We start from the raw sequence: 16481 nt of genomic DNA, 5'->3' as shown, positions 1-16481 counted from the left end.
GAATTTTCATGCCCACTACCTCTTTTCACACTTGGTTAAAACTCGCACCACCGATGCCTCACTTCCTCTCTACACGCTCATAAAAACAATTTGAGCTCATTCGCTTTTTCACTTTGAACCAGTTCCCTTGATTATCGGGAGTCAGCCCGGCAAAAAAAAAATCAGGTAAGGCAACGCAAGCGTATGATAGAATCCTAGAACAAAACGTGGGGTTTACTTATTTTACGTGCTCGCCCCAAATGCTGTTTCAGTTTCCGTTTTTCCACTTTACAACGGAAACCGTCCGCTTGAGTCAAAGGCAAAGAGATAAAGGTCAAAATCAGAGAAGCGCTTGACCAAGCGAGGGCTACAAAAGAGTGACTGAAGTCTGGGTTTTCCAAAATACGAATGAGCTCATTTCCCTTCAGCCTAAAGGGGCTTTGCATCAAATGGTAAATAGTTAGAATCCGTTTTTACGGTGTATCTTGCTGATCCGAAGTCAAACATTCTCATGACTTGTTTTCGTATTCAATGCTGCCTGACACCGTGCGGCTGCTTTTTCTTTTCTTTTCAAAGGTCATAACTTCATCTCCTCTGTGTATATTTCAAATGCTTTCTCATGAACGTCGCACGGCGAAAAGTAATTGGCTCAGAGTCACAGCGAACACCAGGGTCAAATCTGTCCGATGCGTTGCCGAAATGTCGGGCGTATAAGTGGCCACAAGTATGTGGACACCCAGGTCTGGAAAAACGGAAAACAATGAAACATACGTTTGATCAATGTACAAACATTTTAGAGGACCTCCACAGATGAGTGTCACTTATCATGGTAAGTACATCCTTTTTAAACTTACTGAAGGTTTATATCAATAACAGCACACTTAGCATATACTGATATTAACGAAAGAAGTGTAAATGAAATGTTCTATATGCGCTTTGCTACAGCAGGCTGCATAACACCGAAGCATTCGAGAGGTCTTAGCCAGACACGGGAAGGCCTGAAAACCAGAGGAGTGCACATTCGGACCTACGGTTCTGAAATCGGGTGCTCAACCAACAACATGGAGCTGGATGTTTAGGTAGACGTAGGACGTGACATATGGGCGCCTGAGAGCCTTCAGCACAGGCCGTGTGAGCAATTAAAATCCTTTCTGCTCTGTCACGATTGGGTTGCACATCAAGGCTTTGGGAAGGCCACAGTAAAACGTCGAGGACTTCCTCTTTTATCAAATTCCAACTCCCCCCTGGGTTCCTTTCACTTTTGTCCTGTGTCTCTGTGTCCTGCTGCAGCTTAATAATTCTGACTCATTCACTGAGTCTCATTCCCCAGCCAATCCCTCTATATTTTCTTCCTACAGCATGGGACAGCCGACCAACCTTTACTTCACCCTCCTCCCCCTCCTCCTGTGCTGGGGTCAGGGGTCAAACCGAGAGGCTGAGAGGTCATCCTGCAATCGCTGTGACCTGCGGCTCTCCTGCAACTGCTCCCGTGGCGGATTCACCCGAGTTCCCATGGTGACGGGCCGTGCACTTACTCTGGATCTCTCCTTCAACAACATCACCGTGGTGACCGGTGACGACCTGACGGGGCACGTGCCGCTGAGGGCTCTGAGTCTCCACGGTAACGCCGATGGGTATTTACTGGGATAAGGCCAGAGCATCTAGATAATATAGAACACATGAAGTCGTGACTAAAAAAGGAGGCGAGTTCAGAACACAAACATTTCCAGCTCATAGCGGCAGGTTTATTTCTCAGCGCATCCTCTCATAGGTTTGTTGGTTTTTATTTTCCTTTAGCACTCCTGAGGTTTTCTGTCACGTCTACGACTGCACTGGACAGAAACATGTTAACACCTCATCAAGTTAACGAATGATAAATGACCACAGCTCTCATGAAGCTTTAACAGCGTCCGGTGGCTAAAAATAAATATATATATATGTATGTATGTGTGTGTATATATATACACATATTTACATACACACATTGAAATGTTTTTTTCCCTGCACTTTAAGGACCCTCTCGTCCGTGTTGTGCTGTGCCCAAGGTCAAGAAGGAACTTCGAACCTCAGCCTTTAAGCCGACAAGTGCAAGAAAAATAGATAGGAATGTGGTCTTCAAATGAGTTACTCGTAACTAAAAGCACACTTACCAGATCGGAGTCTTATTCTAGGTACAGTTGAGAAACCTCCGCCCGACAACCCGAGAGGTCCGACTGGACCGTGATTAGCGACCTGGGGACAACAACGATTATGATAATAACCATGGCCGCGATAACAATAATGAGGATAACAAGAATAATAATGATAAGTAATGACAGCCAGTGGTCCGAGGGTTGACCCCTGTGAAACCCCCTGACAACAATTTTTGTCGGGTGTAGATGTTTTCTTACACGTGCATGTTCCTGCCTTCCAGGTAACAGGCTTGCTGCGATCGATCCGTCAGCGTTTGACTCTCTGTGGAGCTTGGAGGAGCTGGATCTGTCTGACAATCAGCTCACTGCAATCAACCACGGCTGGTTCAGCAGGCTAGGAGCTCTGCAACAGCTCAACCTGCTCAACAACCCATACAGGTAAGGAGCTCAGGTTACAGAGACCTCCACGCTGCAGATGTGTCCAGCTACTTTTGGCCCTGTAGTGCAGTTTCTTCTTCTCTCCTCTCCTCCAGCTCCATAGGTTCTGCTCCAGTGTTTCAGGGGCTGGTCAGGCTGAGGAGGTTGGCCTTCGGAGGTCCTGCTCTGAAGGAGCTGAAGAGGGCGGCTCTGTCTGGAGTCACTCAGCTGGAGGAGCTCACTGTGAAGGCCAACAACCTGACGAGGTTTGAGACTGACGCTGTTTTTACTAGTGTGTCTTTTTGTCTCAGGGCTAAGGCTAAATCTAAAAATAGCTGACAAAAGTAGCCCTACCTACGAGGCAGAGCGCAGCCTCAGATCCTCAGGCATGACCCTTCCGGCTGGCCCCAAGTCCCAGCTCAAGACTAACGGAGACCAGGCTTTTGCAGTCAAGGCCCCTCATCCCTTGAACTCCATGCCTGAAGATCTGAGGCTTGTAGAAACAGCAACATCTTTTAAATAATTTCTCAAAATGTATCTTTCTTGTCTGTTTTGTTTTTGTTTGTTTTTATTGGGGGTATTTTACTCAATTTTATTATGTTTTAATTTTAAATGTCCAATTTTTCCTGCATAATTTCTATTTTTTTTTATGGTGTAATCCTGTTGAAAACCATGTAAAGCACTTTGTAACTTTTTTTGTAATGTGCTGTAATAATAAAGTAGTTATTTACATAATCGATCCATATGACAATTATTTTTCTCGGTTAACGATAAATCAGTCGCATTCATTTCTCGGGCTGACAGTTTGTTTTGTCTGACTAACAGTCTAAAACCTTAAAATATTCGATTTACTGTCACATATGACAGAGAAAAAAAACAGCATATCTTCACATTTGAGAACCTGGAACCAGAGAATGGAATTTGATTTTCTCTCGAGCCACTAATCTACTAAAAATGTGTCACAAATTGGATAGTTTCAGTTTTTAGAAAAGGCTCAGTAATTGCCTAAAACAGCCGGTCAGTGCAGGTTTTAGCAAATAAACTGGAGGAAATAGTGCGTTTGTTGGGGACTACTTTTTAGATTGATCCGCATTTGGTGGTGTGTGTTTTGTGCTTTTCACGGGATTTGTTGATGATAAGAAAAACATAGAATATCACCAAATTTCTTCTCTAAGATGTCTGATGGCCGGGGCCACTGTCTGCTCTGCCACCTTTCTCTCTCTGCAGGTACGAGGCCGGCGCTCTGGCGTACGTCTGGCCGTTGGGTCGAGTCAGTTTGAGCCTCCATGGACCGTTTTTAACAAACACAGCCTTAGCCTCAGCTGTGCTCGGTGACGTGTCGTACCCTGAGACGCAAATCACTCTGGAAGACCTCCACCTGAAAAGGAATGAGTCTGTTCAGCCCTTCAGGGAGACAGCAAAGAGGAGGATCAGGTATGGCCACAATGAGCGCGTTGAAATGTGCATTAGGATCCCGGTTTTGGGCCGCAACCTGTTGTTGATAATATTCGGGATCAGGGTGTTTACGTGAAAACCCAGACATTCATAACCCTGTATCCATGATCGTAACAGTATCGAGGTTTCTGATCGTCCGCCTGCAGGTGTGTCTTGATTTCTCACCATCTCGGCCACTACGAGATGGTTCAGAAACCCGGATGAGGTGTTTACATGCCACGGTATCCTGGTCTCTATCAGAGTACCCCAGGTAGTATATCCAGGTTTCTCAGAACAGGGAAAAGCTGTTTACACTGTTTACACAGAACATAACCAGGATACTCCAAAAAACCCTGATCGTAACCAGGATACTAGTGTGCATGTCAACACGCTCAGTCTGAAAGCAGAACGCTAAACGCAAACAATGAAAAAAGTCAAAAACATTGTTTTTGGCAGACAAACCAACCAACGACTCCTCTCTGGCGTCACTCCTCAGGTACATAGGCTTCCGTAACCTTTCCATCTCTGATGAGGCCGTTATCGATCTCCTGGTGGCTTTAGACGGAGTGCCGCTCACTTCCATTTTCGTGGACGGCGTCACGCTGACCGGCGAGGGCAGGTAGGAAGCCCGTGCGTCTGCGTGGTCTCAAAAAAGCTGTCGATGTATGCACCAGAAGCGCAGCAGGAAAGTTTTGTTTCTGTCAGCATCTCATCAGTTGGTGAATTCCATTACCGTCCCTGCCAGTTTTAAACAACCAGGTGGAGATTTAAGCTGCTTTAAATTCACCCAAAAAAAAAAAAAATGAGAATAGCTCGCCGAGCTGTTTGATGGCTAACAGAACGCCAGATGGTACAAAGACATTAGCATCAGGATTAACAAGTAGGAAATTTGGGAACATTTTTCTATACACTGTGATTTCCTGTTGATTTAAAAAATGCCAAAGTATGATTGTGTAATAACCAAATTATTTTTTTTATTTTTGTTAGCACTGGTTGATGATAAAATACCTTATGATAAGAATATTATACACAAATTAAATTGATATAGCTTCACAATCACTTTCCTGTAGTTTTATGACAATATTGTTGGTTTTTTTTGTTGTGGTAAAGTTTGTGTTAAAACCTCAGTCATCTGATGAACAGTCCCAAATTTTTTGAATTTTTTTTTTTTTCAAATCTGAAACATTACTTAAAAAGTGCTGCTTGAATGGTCGACTGCATAAATGATGTAATTGTGTGTTAGGTGGGAGCCCGCCAGCTGGACCGATCATAAAAGCATAGACGAGTTCTTCATACGAAACGTCGTGGTGCTGGATGTCTTCAAGTTTGTCTCGTTTCTACAGCTGGGTTTTCTGCTGCGTTACCCGAGGAAGGTGTCCGTCATCAAAGCCGAGGTAAAAAAAAAACAAAACAAAAAAACACACAAGGCCTTGTAGGTCCGTAACATGCGGTAGCTACTACATCAATCCACTGCATAGCCAGAGCAAGAACTCCGAACATTTAAAAAAGAAAAAGAAAAACACAAACAAACAAAGAAAAATGGTCCGAATTGTGTGAATAAATCGAGTGTGATTTTAATGTCAGAATGGGGACGTGAAAGTCGGGTTTCCGAGAATAAAATCGGGCTTTTGTGAATTAAGTCCTAATTTGAAGAGGAAATGCCGTGTTCTCAGATTCATGTCTAGAATTCGCTGCAGCTGTGAATGATTATCTTCTTGAGATCCTTTAACCTTTAACCTTATAATTCTGATTTTCAGATTAAAGTGTGAAATAAATCTCAGAACTCCTTGGCCCATACCCTCTTCTACAGAATGGCATTTTTCGTTGCTAAATGATAAGGCGAAATAAAAACATGTAAGTAAAATGAATTTAAAAGTCCCACAATACCCGTAAGGTATTTCAGTTCATTTTTCTATTCTAGCCGGAACTTTCACGTCAAAAGCACGTTGAGATAAAGAAACGCGTAATGTCACGGAGGCCGCGCTTCTGTGCATTCTTGGGTAATGGCATAAGACAAAATAACATTTTAAATGTAAAATGTAAAGATATGACATTATACGTGAGAGAAGTAAACATATTCTCACCAGAATTTAAAATAGTAAATTTCAACGGAAACCCCACGATCAAAGATTTGCTTGCAAAAAAAGAAAAAAACAACAAGTCCCCGAAGCTTTCGTTCTCAGTTTAACTTTGACGGAACGGAGAGCTGGAGAGTCCAAAACAAAGGAAGGTATAATAAGTTATTGGGTTTGTTGCACCATGGTTTACAGACAGTTGTGAGAGATGAGTTAAAGGTGTAAATGTGTCTCTTGAGTGTATTGTGTTAACCTATTGTCCAATTCATGACGGTGCTGGCTAGCTAGCTACCTACCCGGCAGCCACCTAGCTAATTTTTTGTGGGCTGTGTAGTAGCTCAAGTGTAAGAAAACCTCATTCAAAATCCCAATGACTTTTATGTATAATGACAACTAAAAATCCAGCCTTACTCAGTGGTACATCATCTGGTTAACTCTATATATGTTTAAAAAAGGACGGTAATTTTTTAGTGGTCTTTAACAAACGCCATTTCCCAGAAGCCCTAGAGCACAGCTTTTAAACGTTACCAGCTTGACGTAGGTGCGTACATGTGTAAGAAAGGGGACGCATCTTTAATAAGGATGTAGATGTTTTGAGACGGCGTCACCGCTACAAAGTTGAAAACCATACATTAGAAGAGAGTGTTGGCGAACATCACGGACAAGGACGAAACCGAGTGTCAATGATGTAAGCTGCGGTAAATTTTCAGGAAAAAAACAAAACAAAAAACAAAACACCCTCATATGCAATCAAAGTAATCACTGTTTAACGTCAACCTAAAATCATGAACGTTTAAATCTCTGGATGTAAACGCAATATTGGCTAAAATACAGGGATAGCGGCCCGCGTTTTCAGACAGTCTCTGCTGCAAGGCGTTCACAGTGTCGCAAAGTGCCGCAAAGAGTTGTGTTACAGAACTTAAAAGACCGCTCACTTTCTCATGTCCGCGCCTGGGTTTGATCGTCGGGTTCTTGCTTTTGAAAAGTTACAGACGTGGCCAGAAACGCTGATGTCGAATGGGTGTGGCGGTAGGGGGGTTCTGAAGCTATCTGACCGTCCACCGTCCATCTGTTTTGACAGAAGAGGGGTGGGAGAAATCCACCATAGGTTTCAGACGTATTTGGGTAGCGTGCAGGTGATGACGCGACTTCGGCTGACCTTCCGTGGCTGGCCAGTGCTACAATATTATCGGTTAGCGAGCATTGTTGCCAGTTAGCCACAGTAGCTCGCCAACTGCCAGTACCGCGTATGTTGTGAGTCCGTGCAAATGACTCTCACCGGTTTGAACCAGGCACTTACTGCCTCTTACCAGCAAAAGAAATGCGCGAATCACACAAGCATGCTATATTTTATTCCAACCCCCCAGGGCTTCATTAGCAAAGCGTGACTTTTACCCTCAGGTGTTTCTGATGCCCTGCGCCACGTCCAGCCTCCTAATGAGCCTGCAGTACCTGGACCTATCTGACAACAAGCTGACCGATCTGACTCTGACCGAATCACTGTGTGACGGAAAAGGCATGATGAAGGACCTCCGAGTTCTAAACGTCAGCGGAAATGCTCTGAAGGTGCCTTATTCTTGTGGTTTTTCCTGTTAATACGTATGAGTTGTAAGATTTTTATGTGTCCTAGCTACAAAGACCGCAAGCCAGCGGGAACACAAACGATCACAGATTGTTAGCACGCTTTGAGTTTTACCAGAATTATCTAGAACGGAAAATGAAAGCAAACGTCGTTATCATAACTCGATCCGTCCGTTCGATTTTTTCTGACTGACTTCTTGTTTCAACTTTAACCTATCACACGTGGCTTAACTGATCAGTATAAATCAAAGAATACCTTTAGAACTGAGACGCCAGGTTTGAAAAATAAACGACCTGCAGTCTGAAGACTTATTTGCCTCTGCGCCGCTTCTCTCCAGTCTTTGTCCACGGTGAGCCGACTGGTAGCAAAGCTCTCCAAACTGACCCACCTGGACATCAGCAGGAACGCGTACAGCTCCATGCCCCGGGGCTGCTCATGGCCCTCCACACTGCGATATCTCAACATCTCCAGGGCTAAACTCATCACCATCACTCCCTGTCTACCCACAACTCTGGAGGTACTGAGATTGGACCGTGTGGCAGTAATCCTGACAGACCTGACACCATCTCATGAAAAACAGTCATCGATAAAGCACTTGACCTTGTGCTTTATCACGTACAGGTGTTGGATCTGAGCGACAACAATCTCAAAGGCTTCAGCGTGGCCTTGCCTGCCCTGAGAGAGCTCCACCTCTCTGGGAATAAGCTTCTGAGGCTGCCCCAGGGAGATTTGTTCCCCAATCTGCAAACGCTGAATATACAGGTGAAAAACGGTCACATCTCAGATTTCTGCTTCCAGTCCTCTTTTGTTCTGCAGTGTGACTCCTCTTTATTCTTCCACAGTCAAACACCTTAAACTGGTTCGGTCGTTCGGACATCCAGTCATATAGACGACTCCAGAACCTCCAGGTGGGTCAGAACAAGTTCGTCTGCTCCTGCGACTTCGTCACCTTCCTCCAGTCTGGCATTAAAGGGGTCGGAGGTGTGCAATTAACAGACGGAGAGGAGAGCTACGTCTGCGACTCTCCTTTGTACCTGCAGGGGGAACCGGTGGGTCAAGTCCACCTCTCCGTTGTCGTGTGCCACCAGGTTTTGTTCGTGTCCGTGAGCTGTGGGGTGGCACTGTTTGTTGGGATTGTGTTGTGTGTCCTGCTGTGGCGCCTCCACGCCTTATGGTACCTCAGGATGACGTGGGCGTGGCTGAGGGCCAAGCATAGCTCCCGCCGCCGTCAGCGACTCAGAGACGCTTCAGAAGCGTTGCTGTCCTTTGATGCCTTTGTTTCCTACAGTGAAAGAGACGCCGGCTGGGTGGAAACCTTCCTGGTCCCTGAGCTGGAGGAGCCAGGGTGAGTTCTAAAGTTTTTGTAATTTTTTCTTTTTTTAAACATCACTACCCCTCCCACCATTTTTTCAGTAGCACCGCTCTGTCTTTCAATTAGTTTGCGAGGTATTTCAATACAGTAGATACAGATTTCAGTGTAATTGGACTGAAAGTTCAGTCGTGGGCCGATCCTGCCTGTTGTGAAGCAGAGCAGTGCTGACACACGAGGAGGCTGAGCCAAGGTCTACGTTAAAAAACGGGGCTCTGCAATTGATTGGCCTTATTTTAGCCGATACTGATCCGTTAACATGCGTCTAGATCTCTCAGTTCATGGTTACTCCATCAGCATGTCCCACATTATTTTTGACTTTCCACCATTCCTCTCAACAAATGTAATTTAATCTTCACCAAACATGACGTATAACATTTTTGGATAAGCCCAGAAAGAAATTGTTCATTGGTCTTTGGATAGTACGTAGAGTTCTCCAGTAATTGGTTGCCAGACTCTTCTACTGTTGGTGCTGCTCATTTACAACAGCTGTTGCTCATTTGGAAAAATCTGGTGGTTGTGAAACCTCACGTGGAATTTCAGTTAAATGTGTAGGTTTGTTGAAAAGTCTCCAGTAATGGTGCGTTCAGCTTCATCTGTACAAATTGGAAAAACTGACCCACCTTCTAAGAAGTAAGCAAGTTTTGCAGCTGCCTGTCTCCCGGAGAATCTTCCGGCATACTGAACCCCACCTCTCACATATAAGGTCTAAACCTGCGGGGAAACATAACCTGCTTTCTTGTTTTTACTCCTACAGGGAGACCGATGAAGACTCTGCGAATCCCAGAGCCCCCCGGTCGCTGACCCTGTGTCTCCACAAGCGGGACTTCCTTCCTGGAAAGTGGATCGTGGACAACATCATGAGCGCCATGGAGCGCAGCCGGCGTACCGTCTTCGTCCTCTCCGAGAATTTTGTCCAGTCCGATTGGTGTCGCTACGAGCTGGACTTCTCCCATTTCTGGCTTTTTGATGGGGAGGCCGGCGGAGAGCCGGCCATCTTGATCCTGCTGGAGCCGCTGTCCAAGGACGACATCCCCAAACGCTTCTGCAAACTGCGCAAACTCATGAGCTCCACCACATACCTGGAGTGGCCTCGGGAGGAGGAGAGGAGGGGGGAGTTTTGGAGGAGTCTCCGCAATGCTTTGAGAGGAGAAGAGGAGGAGGATGAGTGAGAGAGACAGATAAAGTGATGAAGAGAGAGAGGGAGCACAAAAGGACAGATGGGGAAAAACTAGGATGGAGGAGATGAGGTGTGGAAGCTGACGGGCAGAGGAGTAAACAATGCAGACGAAGGGAGATATAATGCTACACATGAACAAAGTCCTTTTCTGGTTTTGTCTTCATCACTTAAGCCATAATGATCTGCATTAACCAGGGAATGCTATTCTATCAACTGTTTTGCAAGTTTTTGTTCCAGTGAAAAATCGAAAATGAAACAAACACAGTTCCTGTAATTTCTGGGCTTTAGGGGATGTAAACGAGAAGTGTAACGTTGCGGGCTACAACTGGAGCCCTGCTTTTTTTTTTTAGCTTATATTCGTTTACATTTTGGCAAATTCTCAACGTTAAAAAGTTGCAGAATAAGCTATTTGCAGTTCCTGATGACACTGTACCCCTGGACGTAGAGAAAAAGCATCACCGGATTTCTTTAAAACATGGCGATTCTCAGGCAAGTTCTCGAGTCTAACGTGTACCTATGATATCCAGGCAGACTCATGGATGTTTATTTGCGTTGCACATCAGAGATAATCATATCTTTTGGAAACTGTAAGTTGCACTGAATCTACAAGTATGCGGATCATGTCTGTGCTCAGATGTGACTGAGTTATTAAGAGTCCAAAGCAACAAGATTGAAAAAAAAAAAACAAAACAAAAAACACATTTCTAACTGAGCTGCACAACAATCAAAAACATCCTTTGTGATAATCTTGTATTTTCTTACTTGACAGTAATGAATGTCAAAGTCAAAGCAGACTTTCAACTTGCGTTACAAGTGAAGGAGACGCACTGCAGCTCATCAGTGATTCTGCTGGTAGTGTGGCGACACGGCCGCCTGGGGGCGCTGTTGGCTCATCACCTGCCCGTCAGTGGTTGTTGTGACCTGATTCTGGCAACAATGGACGGCCTCGGCCGTTGCATGAAATCAGGAAGAATGAACAGCGGTGAGATTGTCATTATTTTTTTTTATTGTTGTACCAGCATGACGTTGGAAAAAGGTACAAGATGTCATTGTATGTGGTTTTTAAAAAGGGTTCATTCTGGTGAACACTGCAGAAACACTGTAAGCTTTAGCTTTTTTTTATACAGACAATAAAGCTTTAAGACCTTCTGCTCTCAGCTGACTGTTTTTGAGGTTTGCGCCTTTTCGTTTCGTCACATCTTAAAACCTCATTTTACCTGCACCACCGACAGGACAAATCCCCTTTGTTGTGATTGCAGCACACGTGGACACAACTTAATTTGCTGCAGAGTAATGCCGCCCTCTGGTCAGACCCGAAGGCGGGAAACGACTACGACGCTGGCGCTTTTGCGTTAGCATTAGAAGGTTCTGATTACAATACACCAAACAGCTTCCTAGAAAACAGTACCAGTCCTGTAAAGGCAACAAGAATCACTGACAGCGGATGGTTACACTAAAACAGATTACAGCTACATTCGGTAAGTTCATTCAAAACAGAAATGGGAGTACGATGATTTTATTAACTAGAAAATAGGAAAAAACAGATGTGTTTAGGCAGATCCCTGAGGAGCCTCACTGACCTGCACTCTTAGCCTGCAGTACCTCTTCCAGGTATTCGTTTCCCTTTGCTTTCTCCTCAAATCTCTTCAACAGCTCCTGGTTTCCCTTTTCCTTCAGATTACCCACAACCTTTTCAAATATAGTGAGCAGAGGATGGGCGAACTCTATCACTTGCACCTTGCGCTTTGGAAACCCATAATCGAATCCTGCGGAGTGCAAACCAAAAACCCGACAATGAGCATCAAACACCGGGGAGCCAGAAGAGCCGCCATACATGAAAGTGTTGTAGGTCACTACTTTGTCTGCTTGATCTCCACCCTTCATTATGTTTGCAATGCCCTGATCTTGGATCACTTTAATGATGGATTGGACAATGAACATACTGTCTTTGTACGGATGTATGTGATCACTGACAGCCTGCTCCCTTGCCTCTTTCTCAATGACACATGTAGGATCCATTTTTTTCACTCCACCCTCTGGGTGACCAATAATACAGGCTTCGCCACTCTGAGGGACTCGACCGAATTTCTTCAGGAGCCCTGGCGGTACTTTTAGTTTCCCTGTCCCGTTTTTGTTGCCGACTTGCTGGCCCTCAGGGTTGAGCTCGAGTATGGCATAATCTATCGCGTTGTCAGAGTCAATGAATGTTTTCTTACAACTGAAGTAGTAGAAATCTGTGACAGGCTCGGGACCATCATAGTCAAACAGAGCAAACACATTTACATCCTCGTGCAACTTTTGTCCCCGAACGACACGTTCAAATAAATGTGCGTTAGTCAGGATGAAGTTATCGAACAGCACAAAGCCTGTTCCCTGACAGACATTCTCAACGACGACTTTACAAACGGACTTGCCCAGGTTTAGCAGCTTCCTGACTCTGTGAACTTCACTAAAAGACTGTTGGATCTTTCCAAAATTCTCCTTCTTCAGGGTCAGCGCTTCCTGAAAAGAATCACGAGGGAATCTTTCCTCCATCCATTTTTTCAGGTCGGGAAACTGCTGACGCAGTATTTCAGAAATCTCCTCAGTGTCGCTGCTGCTGTCGGCCTTCTCCTCCAGTGCTCTTTTTACACTGATTCCACTCTGCCGTACTACCTCTAGGAGGGGCCTGTTTCTGCTCAAACTAGCTGACGCACCTGGGTTCTTCTGCTGCTTCTCATCGTTTTCTCTCTTGTTCTGGTGAGAACGTATCTTGAATACTTTCCCATCTAGGTTGTCAACGGTTTGTGTACAAGCAGTGAGGATATTTGGATTCTCATTGTCGGACAGATGGAAGTCGCAGAGGGAATCGATGAAGCGACCGTCTCTTTTCAGAGCTTCTTTCACAGTCATCCCCGTCTCTCCGTAAACACAGAGACGCTTGAACTGTCTGACAGCACTGCTCCTAAAAAGCTTCTTTGTTTTGGTGTTCAGCCCTCCATCTCGATCAATGTAGAAGACTGAATATTTGTCTCTCGGATGTATCATTTCGTCATGTTGGTCACCGGCCTCTTCGATCTTTTCTGATTTAAACGACATGATCAGAGACTCACCATTGCTGATACAAGAACAAGGGAAATGTGTTGCAATGGTCGAATCTCGATCCCCTTTACCCAGCTGAATCACAATGTTTTCCTTTGGACCCTTGATCTTCGTCTTATATTTTTCATCTGATGTTATTGCCTTCAGCACTGTGCAAGGTTTATGACAGTTAATGTTGTATTCCTCAGATTTAGCGTGATCAAATTTCACCGTGAAATGATGTAAATGGCCGACCTGCAGGAAATCAGAGTACCAAAATAAAAGTTAGATGCCCTCGTTTTGATTTAAAAAAAGAGTGTATATATATATATATGTGTGTGTATATTATTTTGTGAGTGCAGTGTATCACAGGCGACTTACCATGGAATAGCTGTCTTTCTCCTCCTTCACTGTCACTTGACAGCCTGTAACAGTCTGCGAAATGAGAAAAAGACTCAGACTTACTGTCGTAAAGTCACCGACCTCATCCATGACACGTTTAAAGCGGTGACTAGTGGCCGCCGTGGTTTGAAGAGTGGGTCCTTATGGTTGCATTTTGTGCTCGTTCTCTTTTAGTGTACGTACTTTTATTTTGTTGCCTGTTCTGTCATGTACGATTTATACATGACATTCACATATGTCATGTACAAGTTTAGGTAACTCTTCCTTATGAAAATGAAATTCTGACGACATCGACATCAACAGGTCAAATGAGTTTTTCTCGATGACCAGCGTGTTCTCATCTTAAATAATAATTATATTAACAGCCTTTCATTATAAGGCTAAGAACGTGAGTAATTTGTACCTAATACTTAGTACATGTTTGGGGTTCAACCTAAAATGCGTTCAGTTATCTGTCAATAAACTGCGGGTTTATTTTCAAATCAATTTTAAGCCAACTTAAAGAGAACCAACAAATGCAGACTTATGTCAAGTCATCCACATTCTTGTCTGGTTCCGGGTCCAATACGAGTTCTAGCGTGGTCGTGACATCCAACGGAAAAATAAAATATATAAATTATTCCATTGCAATGAGTGTTTCTTAACAATAACATCGTTTTACAAAATGGGTTCTTTTGTCAAAATACAAAACCAGCTTGGGTTGGCTTGATATTAGATGGCGCACAGCATTAATTAAGTTGCTGTTTTGTTTTTTATGTTTTCACTCTGGAATAATGAGTTGATTTAAAAAAAAAAATACTTCTTTGTCTTCATTTTATCATTTAGAACCTACCAAACTTCTTTTTGTGGAAAAAACTTGCCGTTTGCTTGGAGAAGGTAGAGGAACACCAAGCTTTCTGGCCATCGGTTTTATCACCGGTACAGTCCAACGCATCAGCCCGGCCGTGGACTCTGCCTTTCACAAAGTTCATTTTTCGCGTTTTCAGTTTTCGGCGACACCGTGGGAAAGGTGATCGCTCTACTTTATGTTTATTATTGCGGTCGTAGCGGGTGGCGGTGTTGTTCTGGACTGCGATATATATATATATATATATCGAAAGGTGTCTCTAACATTTTGTACCCCTCGTGTGTGGAAAAGTTCCACATCTCGAGAAAACTTTCCGCGTGAACTTCTTATTCGATGGCCTCCTGGGCCAGCGACCACGTGGCAATGACAGGGCGCTCACCTTAGACGCTGTGGCGCCAGCTGGCTGTCTGCTCTCTGCGCTGGGGGAGCCGCTGCCGCCAGGATTGTCCTGATGAAAGAGGAGCGTGTACAAGCAAATCAGCGGTGGCTAGTTCCGCATAGAAAACGACAGCCTCGTTACACGGGGACGGCCTTAGCTTTCGTCGACATTACGGCTTCACAAGTCACGGATGACGACTGATTACAGAACATTGTTAGTAGCCAGGATGTTACTTACACTCTTCTTCGGAAAAAAGCTCCTCAAGTCCTTCATCATCGGTTGCTTTTTGGGAGGCATTTTCCTCCACCTAACATCACAACAATAAAGTGAGTCGATGTTAAAACGACGTGTTTAAAGCAACGAACAGGAATGAGTTCAGTCAGACATTATTATTATCTATGTCTCACAGACTATGTGGTTTCCCGGTGTGCTGTCTCTGCTCTTGGGATAAAAGATAAGCTTGTTGTCAGTTTCATTCCGGAGAGAAGCCGTTTGGGTGGGGCTGACTCGACTTGGCGTCCAGACCACGTCGCCCAAAAAAATCTCCCCGTTTTGCATTTTCGCAAACAGAATGAAGGTTTCAAAAAAAATCTGAAAGTGTGAAGCAGTTAAAGAGTGTGGTTGCCCCCCCACGCCTATTAAAAGAGCCGACCAGACATGTAGGATCGTCCGGCCTTGGTGGGCAAGTGCTCTCTCCTGGGTCTAGTTTCGGTTTCCTTTCCTTCCATGCGAGCCTGAGCTCGAGTTGCATTTTTACATTAAAACTATTACTACGTTAAAAATAAAAACAGTAAAAACAGCAGAGTCCCCTTTTCAGGGACCGTCATTCTCTGTGAAAGCGAATAACTCCCCGAACTCTACCTGTGGGTCGTGAAGACTTCGGCGTCGGTCTGGTCAAAACGGCACCGGCGGGGCTGCGACAGAGTCGACTCGAGCTCTTCCCCTCGTTTGACCGGGAACGCCCCGGGGACGCGCAGGAACCTGCAGCCGGTTCCCGGTGGGTGGATCGGGAGACGATTGGACGCGACGGGAAAAGAAGAAAGGAAAAAAGCCGGTGACTCTGGATGTTTGGTTCGATTTATCAACAGGGACTGAACGTATTTTCATCCTTGTAAGGCGGGAAAAGCACCCAGTAGAATATCAATCATTTCTATCTGATTTATTTCTCTTTGTGTAACTTTATCACTTTCACTTGCCTCCGTTTTTGTTTTGGAAAAAAATGATATTTTACCTGTTTAAATGGTCCCTTTTCCTTTGTTTTGGTAAAGCACTCTGAGCTCCATCTGTTCGTATGAAAGTCGTGTTCTGTCATTACTATTTACTGTTTGCGTCTTTTGTTTTCTCCATAGTTAATCAATGCGTGATCCTGCAAAACAAGGTGACCAGTTAATTATTAGCAGCTAGTGTCTTAATAAGAAGTAATAAAGTAATTCTTCTTCTTAGGGAGATTCTGTACATTGCCCCCGTCAAATACATTTTAAGAAGCTGAGACAGAGGCTGTGGGAGACTTTGGCATAATTCATGATTGATTATTGTTTTTAGTAAAGCTGAATCTGTGTCAAATACACAACAGAGCGTGACTTTCAGAAAGTATTCACACTCCTTCACTTTATAGTGGTGTAGGT

At 44.4% G+C, this 16481-nt stretch overlaps 2 protein-coding genes across 5 annotated transcripts; one reads left to right on the top strand and one right to left on the bottom strand.

The window, feature by feature from the left end:
• tlr2 (toll-like receptor 2) lies at positions 1 to 11297 on the top strand. Of its 4 annotated transcripts, none has more exons than XM_040140728.1 (12): positions 1 to 165; positions 1338 to 1600; positions 2393 to 2549; positions 2645 to 2794; positions 3756 to 3962; positions 4459 to 4581; positions 5206 to 5356; positions 7439 to 7603; positions 7957 to 8136; positions 8241 to 8381; positions 8462 to 8964; positions 9746 to 11297. In XM_040140728.1, the coding sequence occupies exons 2-12, from the start codon at positions 1339 to 1341 to the stop codon at positions 10158 to 10160; spliced, it is 2454 nt and encodes an 817-aa protein (XP_039996662.1). In that variant the 5' UTR covers positions 1 to 165; position 1338; the 3' UTR covers positions 10161 to 11297. The 4 variants fall into 4 exon arrangements, with proteins under 4 accessions (XP_039996662.1, XP_039996661.1, XP_039996660.1 ...); XM_040140727.1 differs by having other exon boundaries at positions 1 to 808; positions 925 to 1600; XM_040140726.1 differs by having other exon boundaries at positions 1 to 1110.
• Positions 11298 to 11757: 460 nt separating this feature from the next.
• On the bottom strand, positions 11758 to 15889 carry LOC120797256 (serine protease FAM111A-like). The gene is given in 6 exon segments (XM_040140768.1): positions 11758 to 11899; positions 11902 to 13483; positions 13610 to 13663; positions 14857 to 14925; positions 15094 to 15163; positions 15718 to 15889. Coding segments are annotated over 5 exon segments (1803 nt in total). The 5' UTR covers positions 15154 to 15163; positions 15718 to 15889; the 3' UTR covers positions 11758 to 11861.
• Positions 15890 to 16481: the final 592 nt, after the last annotated feature.

This window comes from Xiphias gladius, chromosome 12 (assembly GCF_016859285.1).
Source record: "Xiphias gladius isolate SHS-SW01 ecotype Sanya breed wild chromosome 12, ASM1685928v1, whole genome shotgun sequence".
Taxonomy (NCBI): Eukaryota; Metazoa; Chordata; class Actinopteri; order Istiophoriformes; family Xiphiidae; genus Xiphias; species Xiphias gladius.
Note: the sequence above shows the minus strand (reverse complement) of the source record. Positions and strands in the feature narration are given on the sequence as shown.

What these genes read in the sequence shown, in the direction of transcription:
- tlr2 (XM_040140728.1), top strand. Translation starts at nt 1,339, where the DNA reads ATGGGACAGCCGACCAACCTTTACTTCACCCTCCTCCCCCTCCTCCTG. An exon ending in TGCAAACGCTGAATATACAG is followed by an intron (nt 8,382 to 8,461) that starts GTGAAAAACGGT and finishes ATTCTTCCACAG; the next exon opens with TCAAACACCTTAAACTGGTT. An exon ending in CCTGAGCTGGAGGAGCCAGG is followed by an intron (nt 8,965 to 9,745) that starts GTGAGTTCTAAA and finishes TTACTCCTACAG; the next exon opens with GGAGACCGATGAAGACTCTG.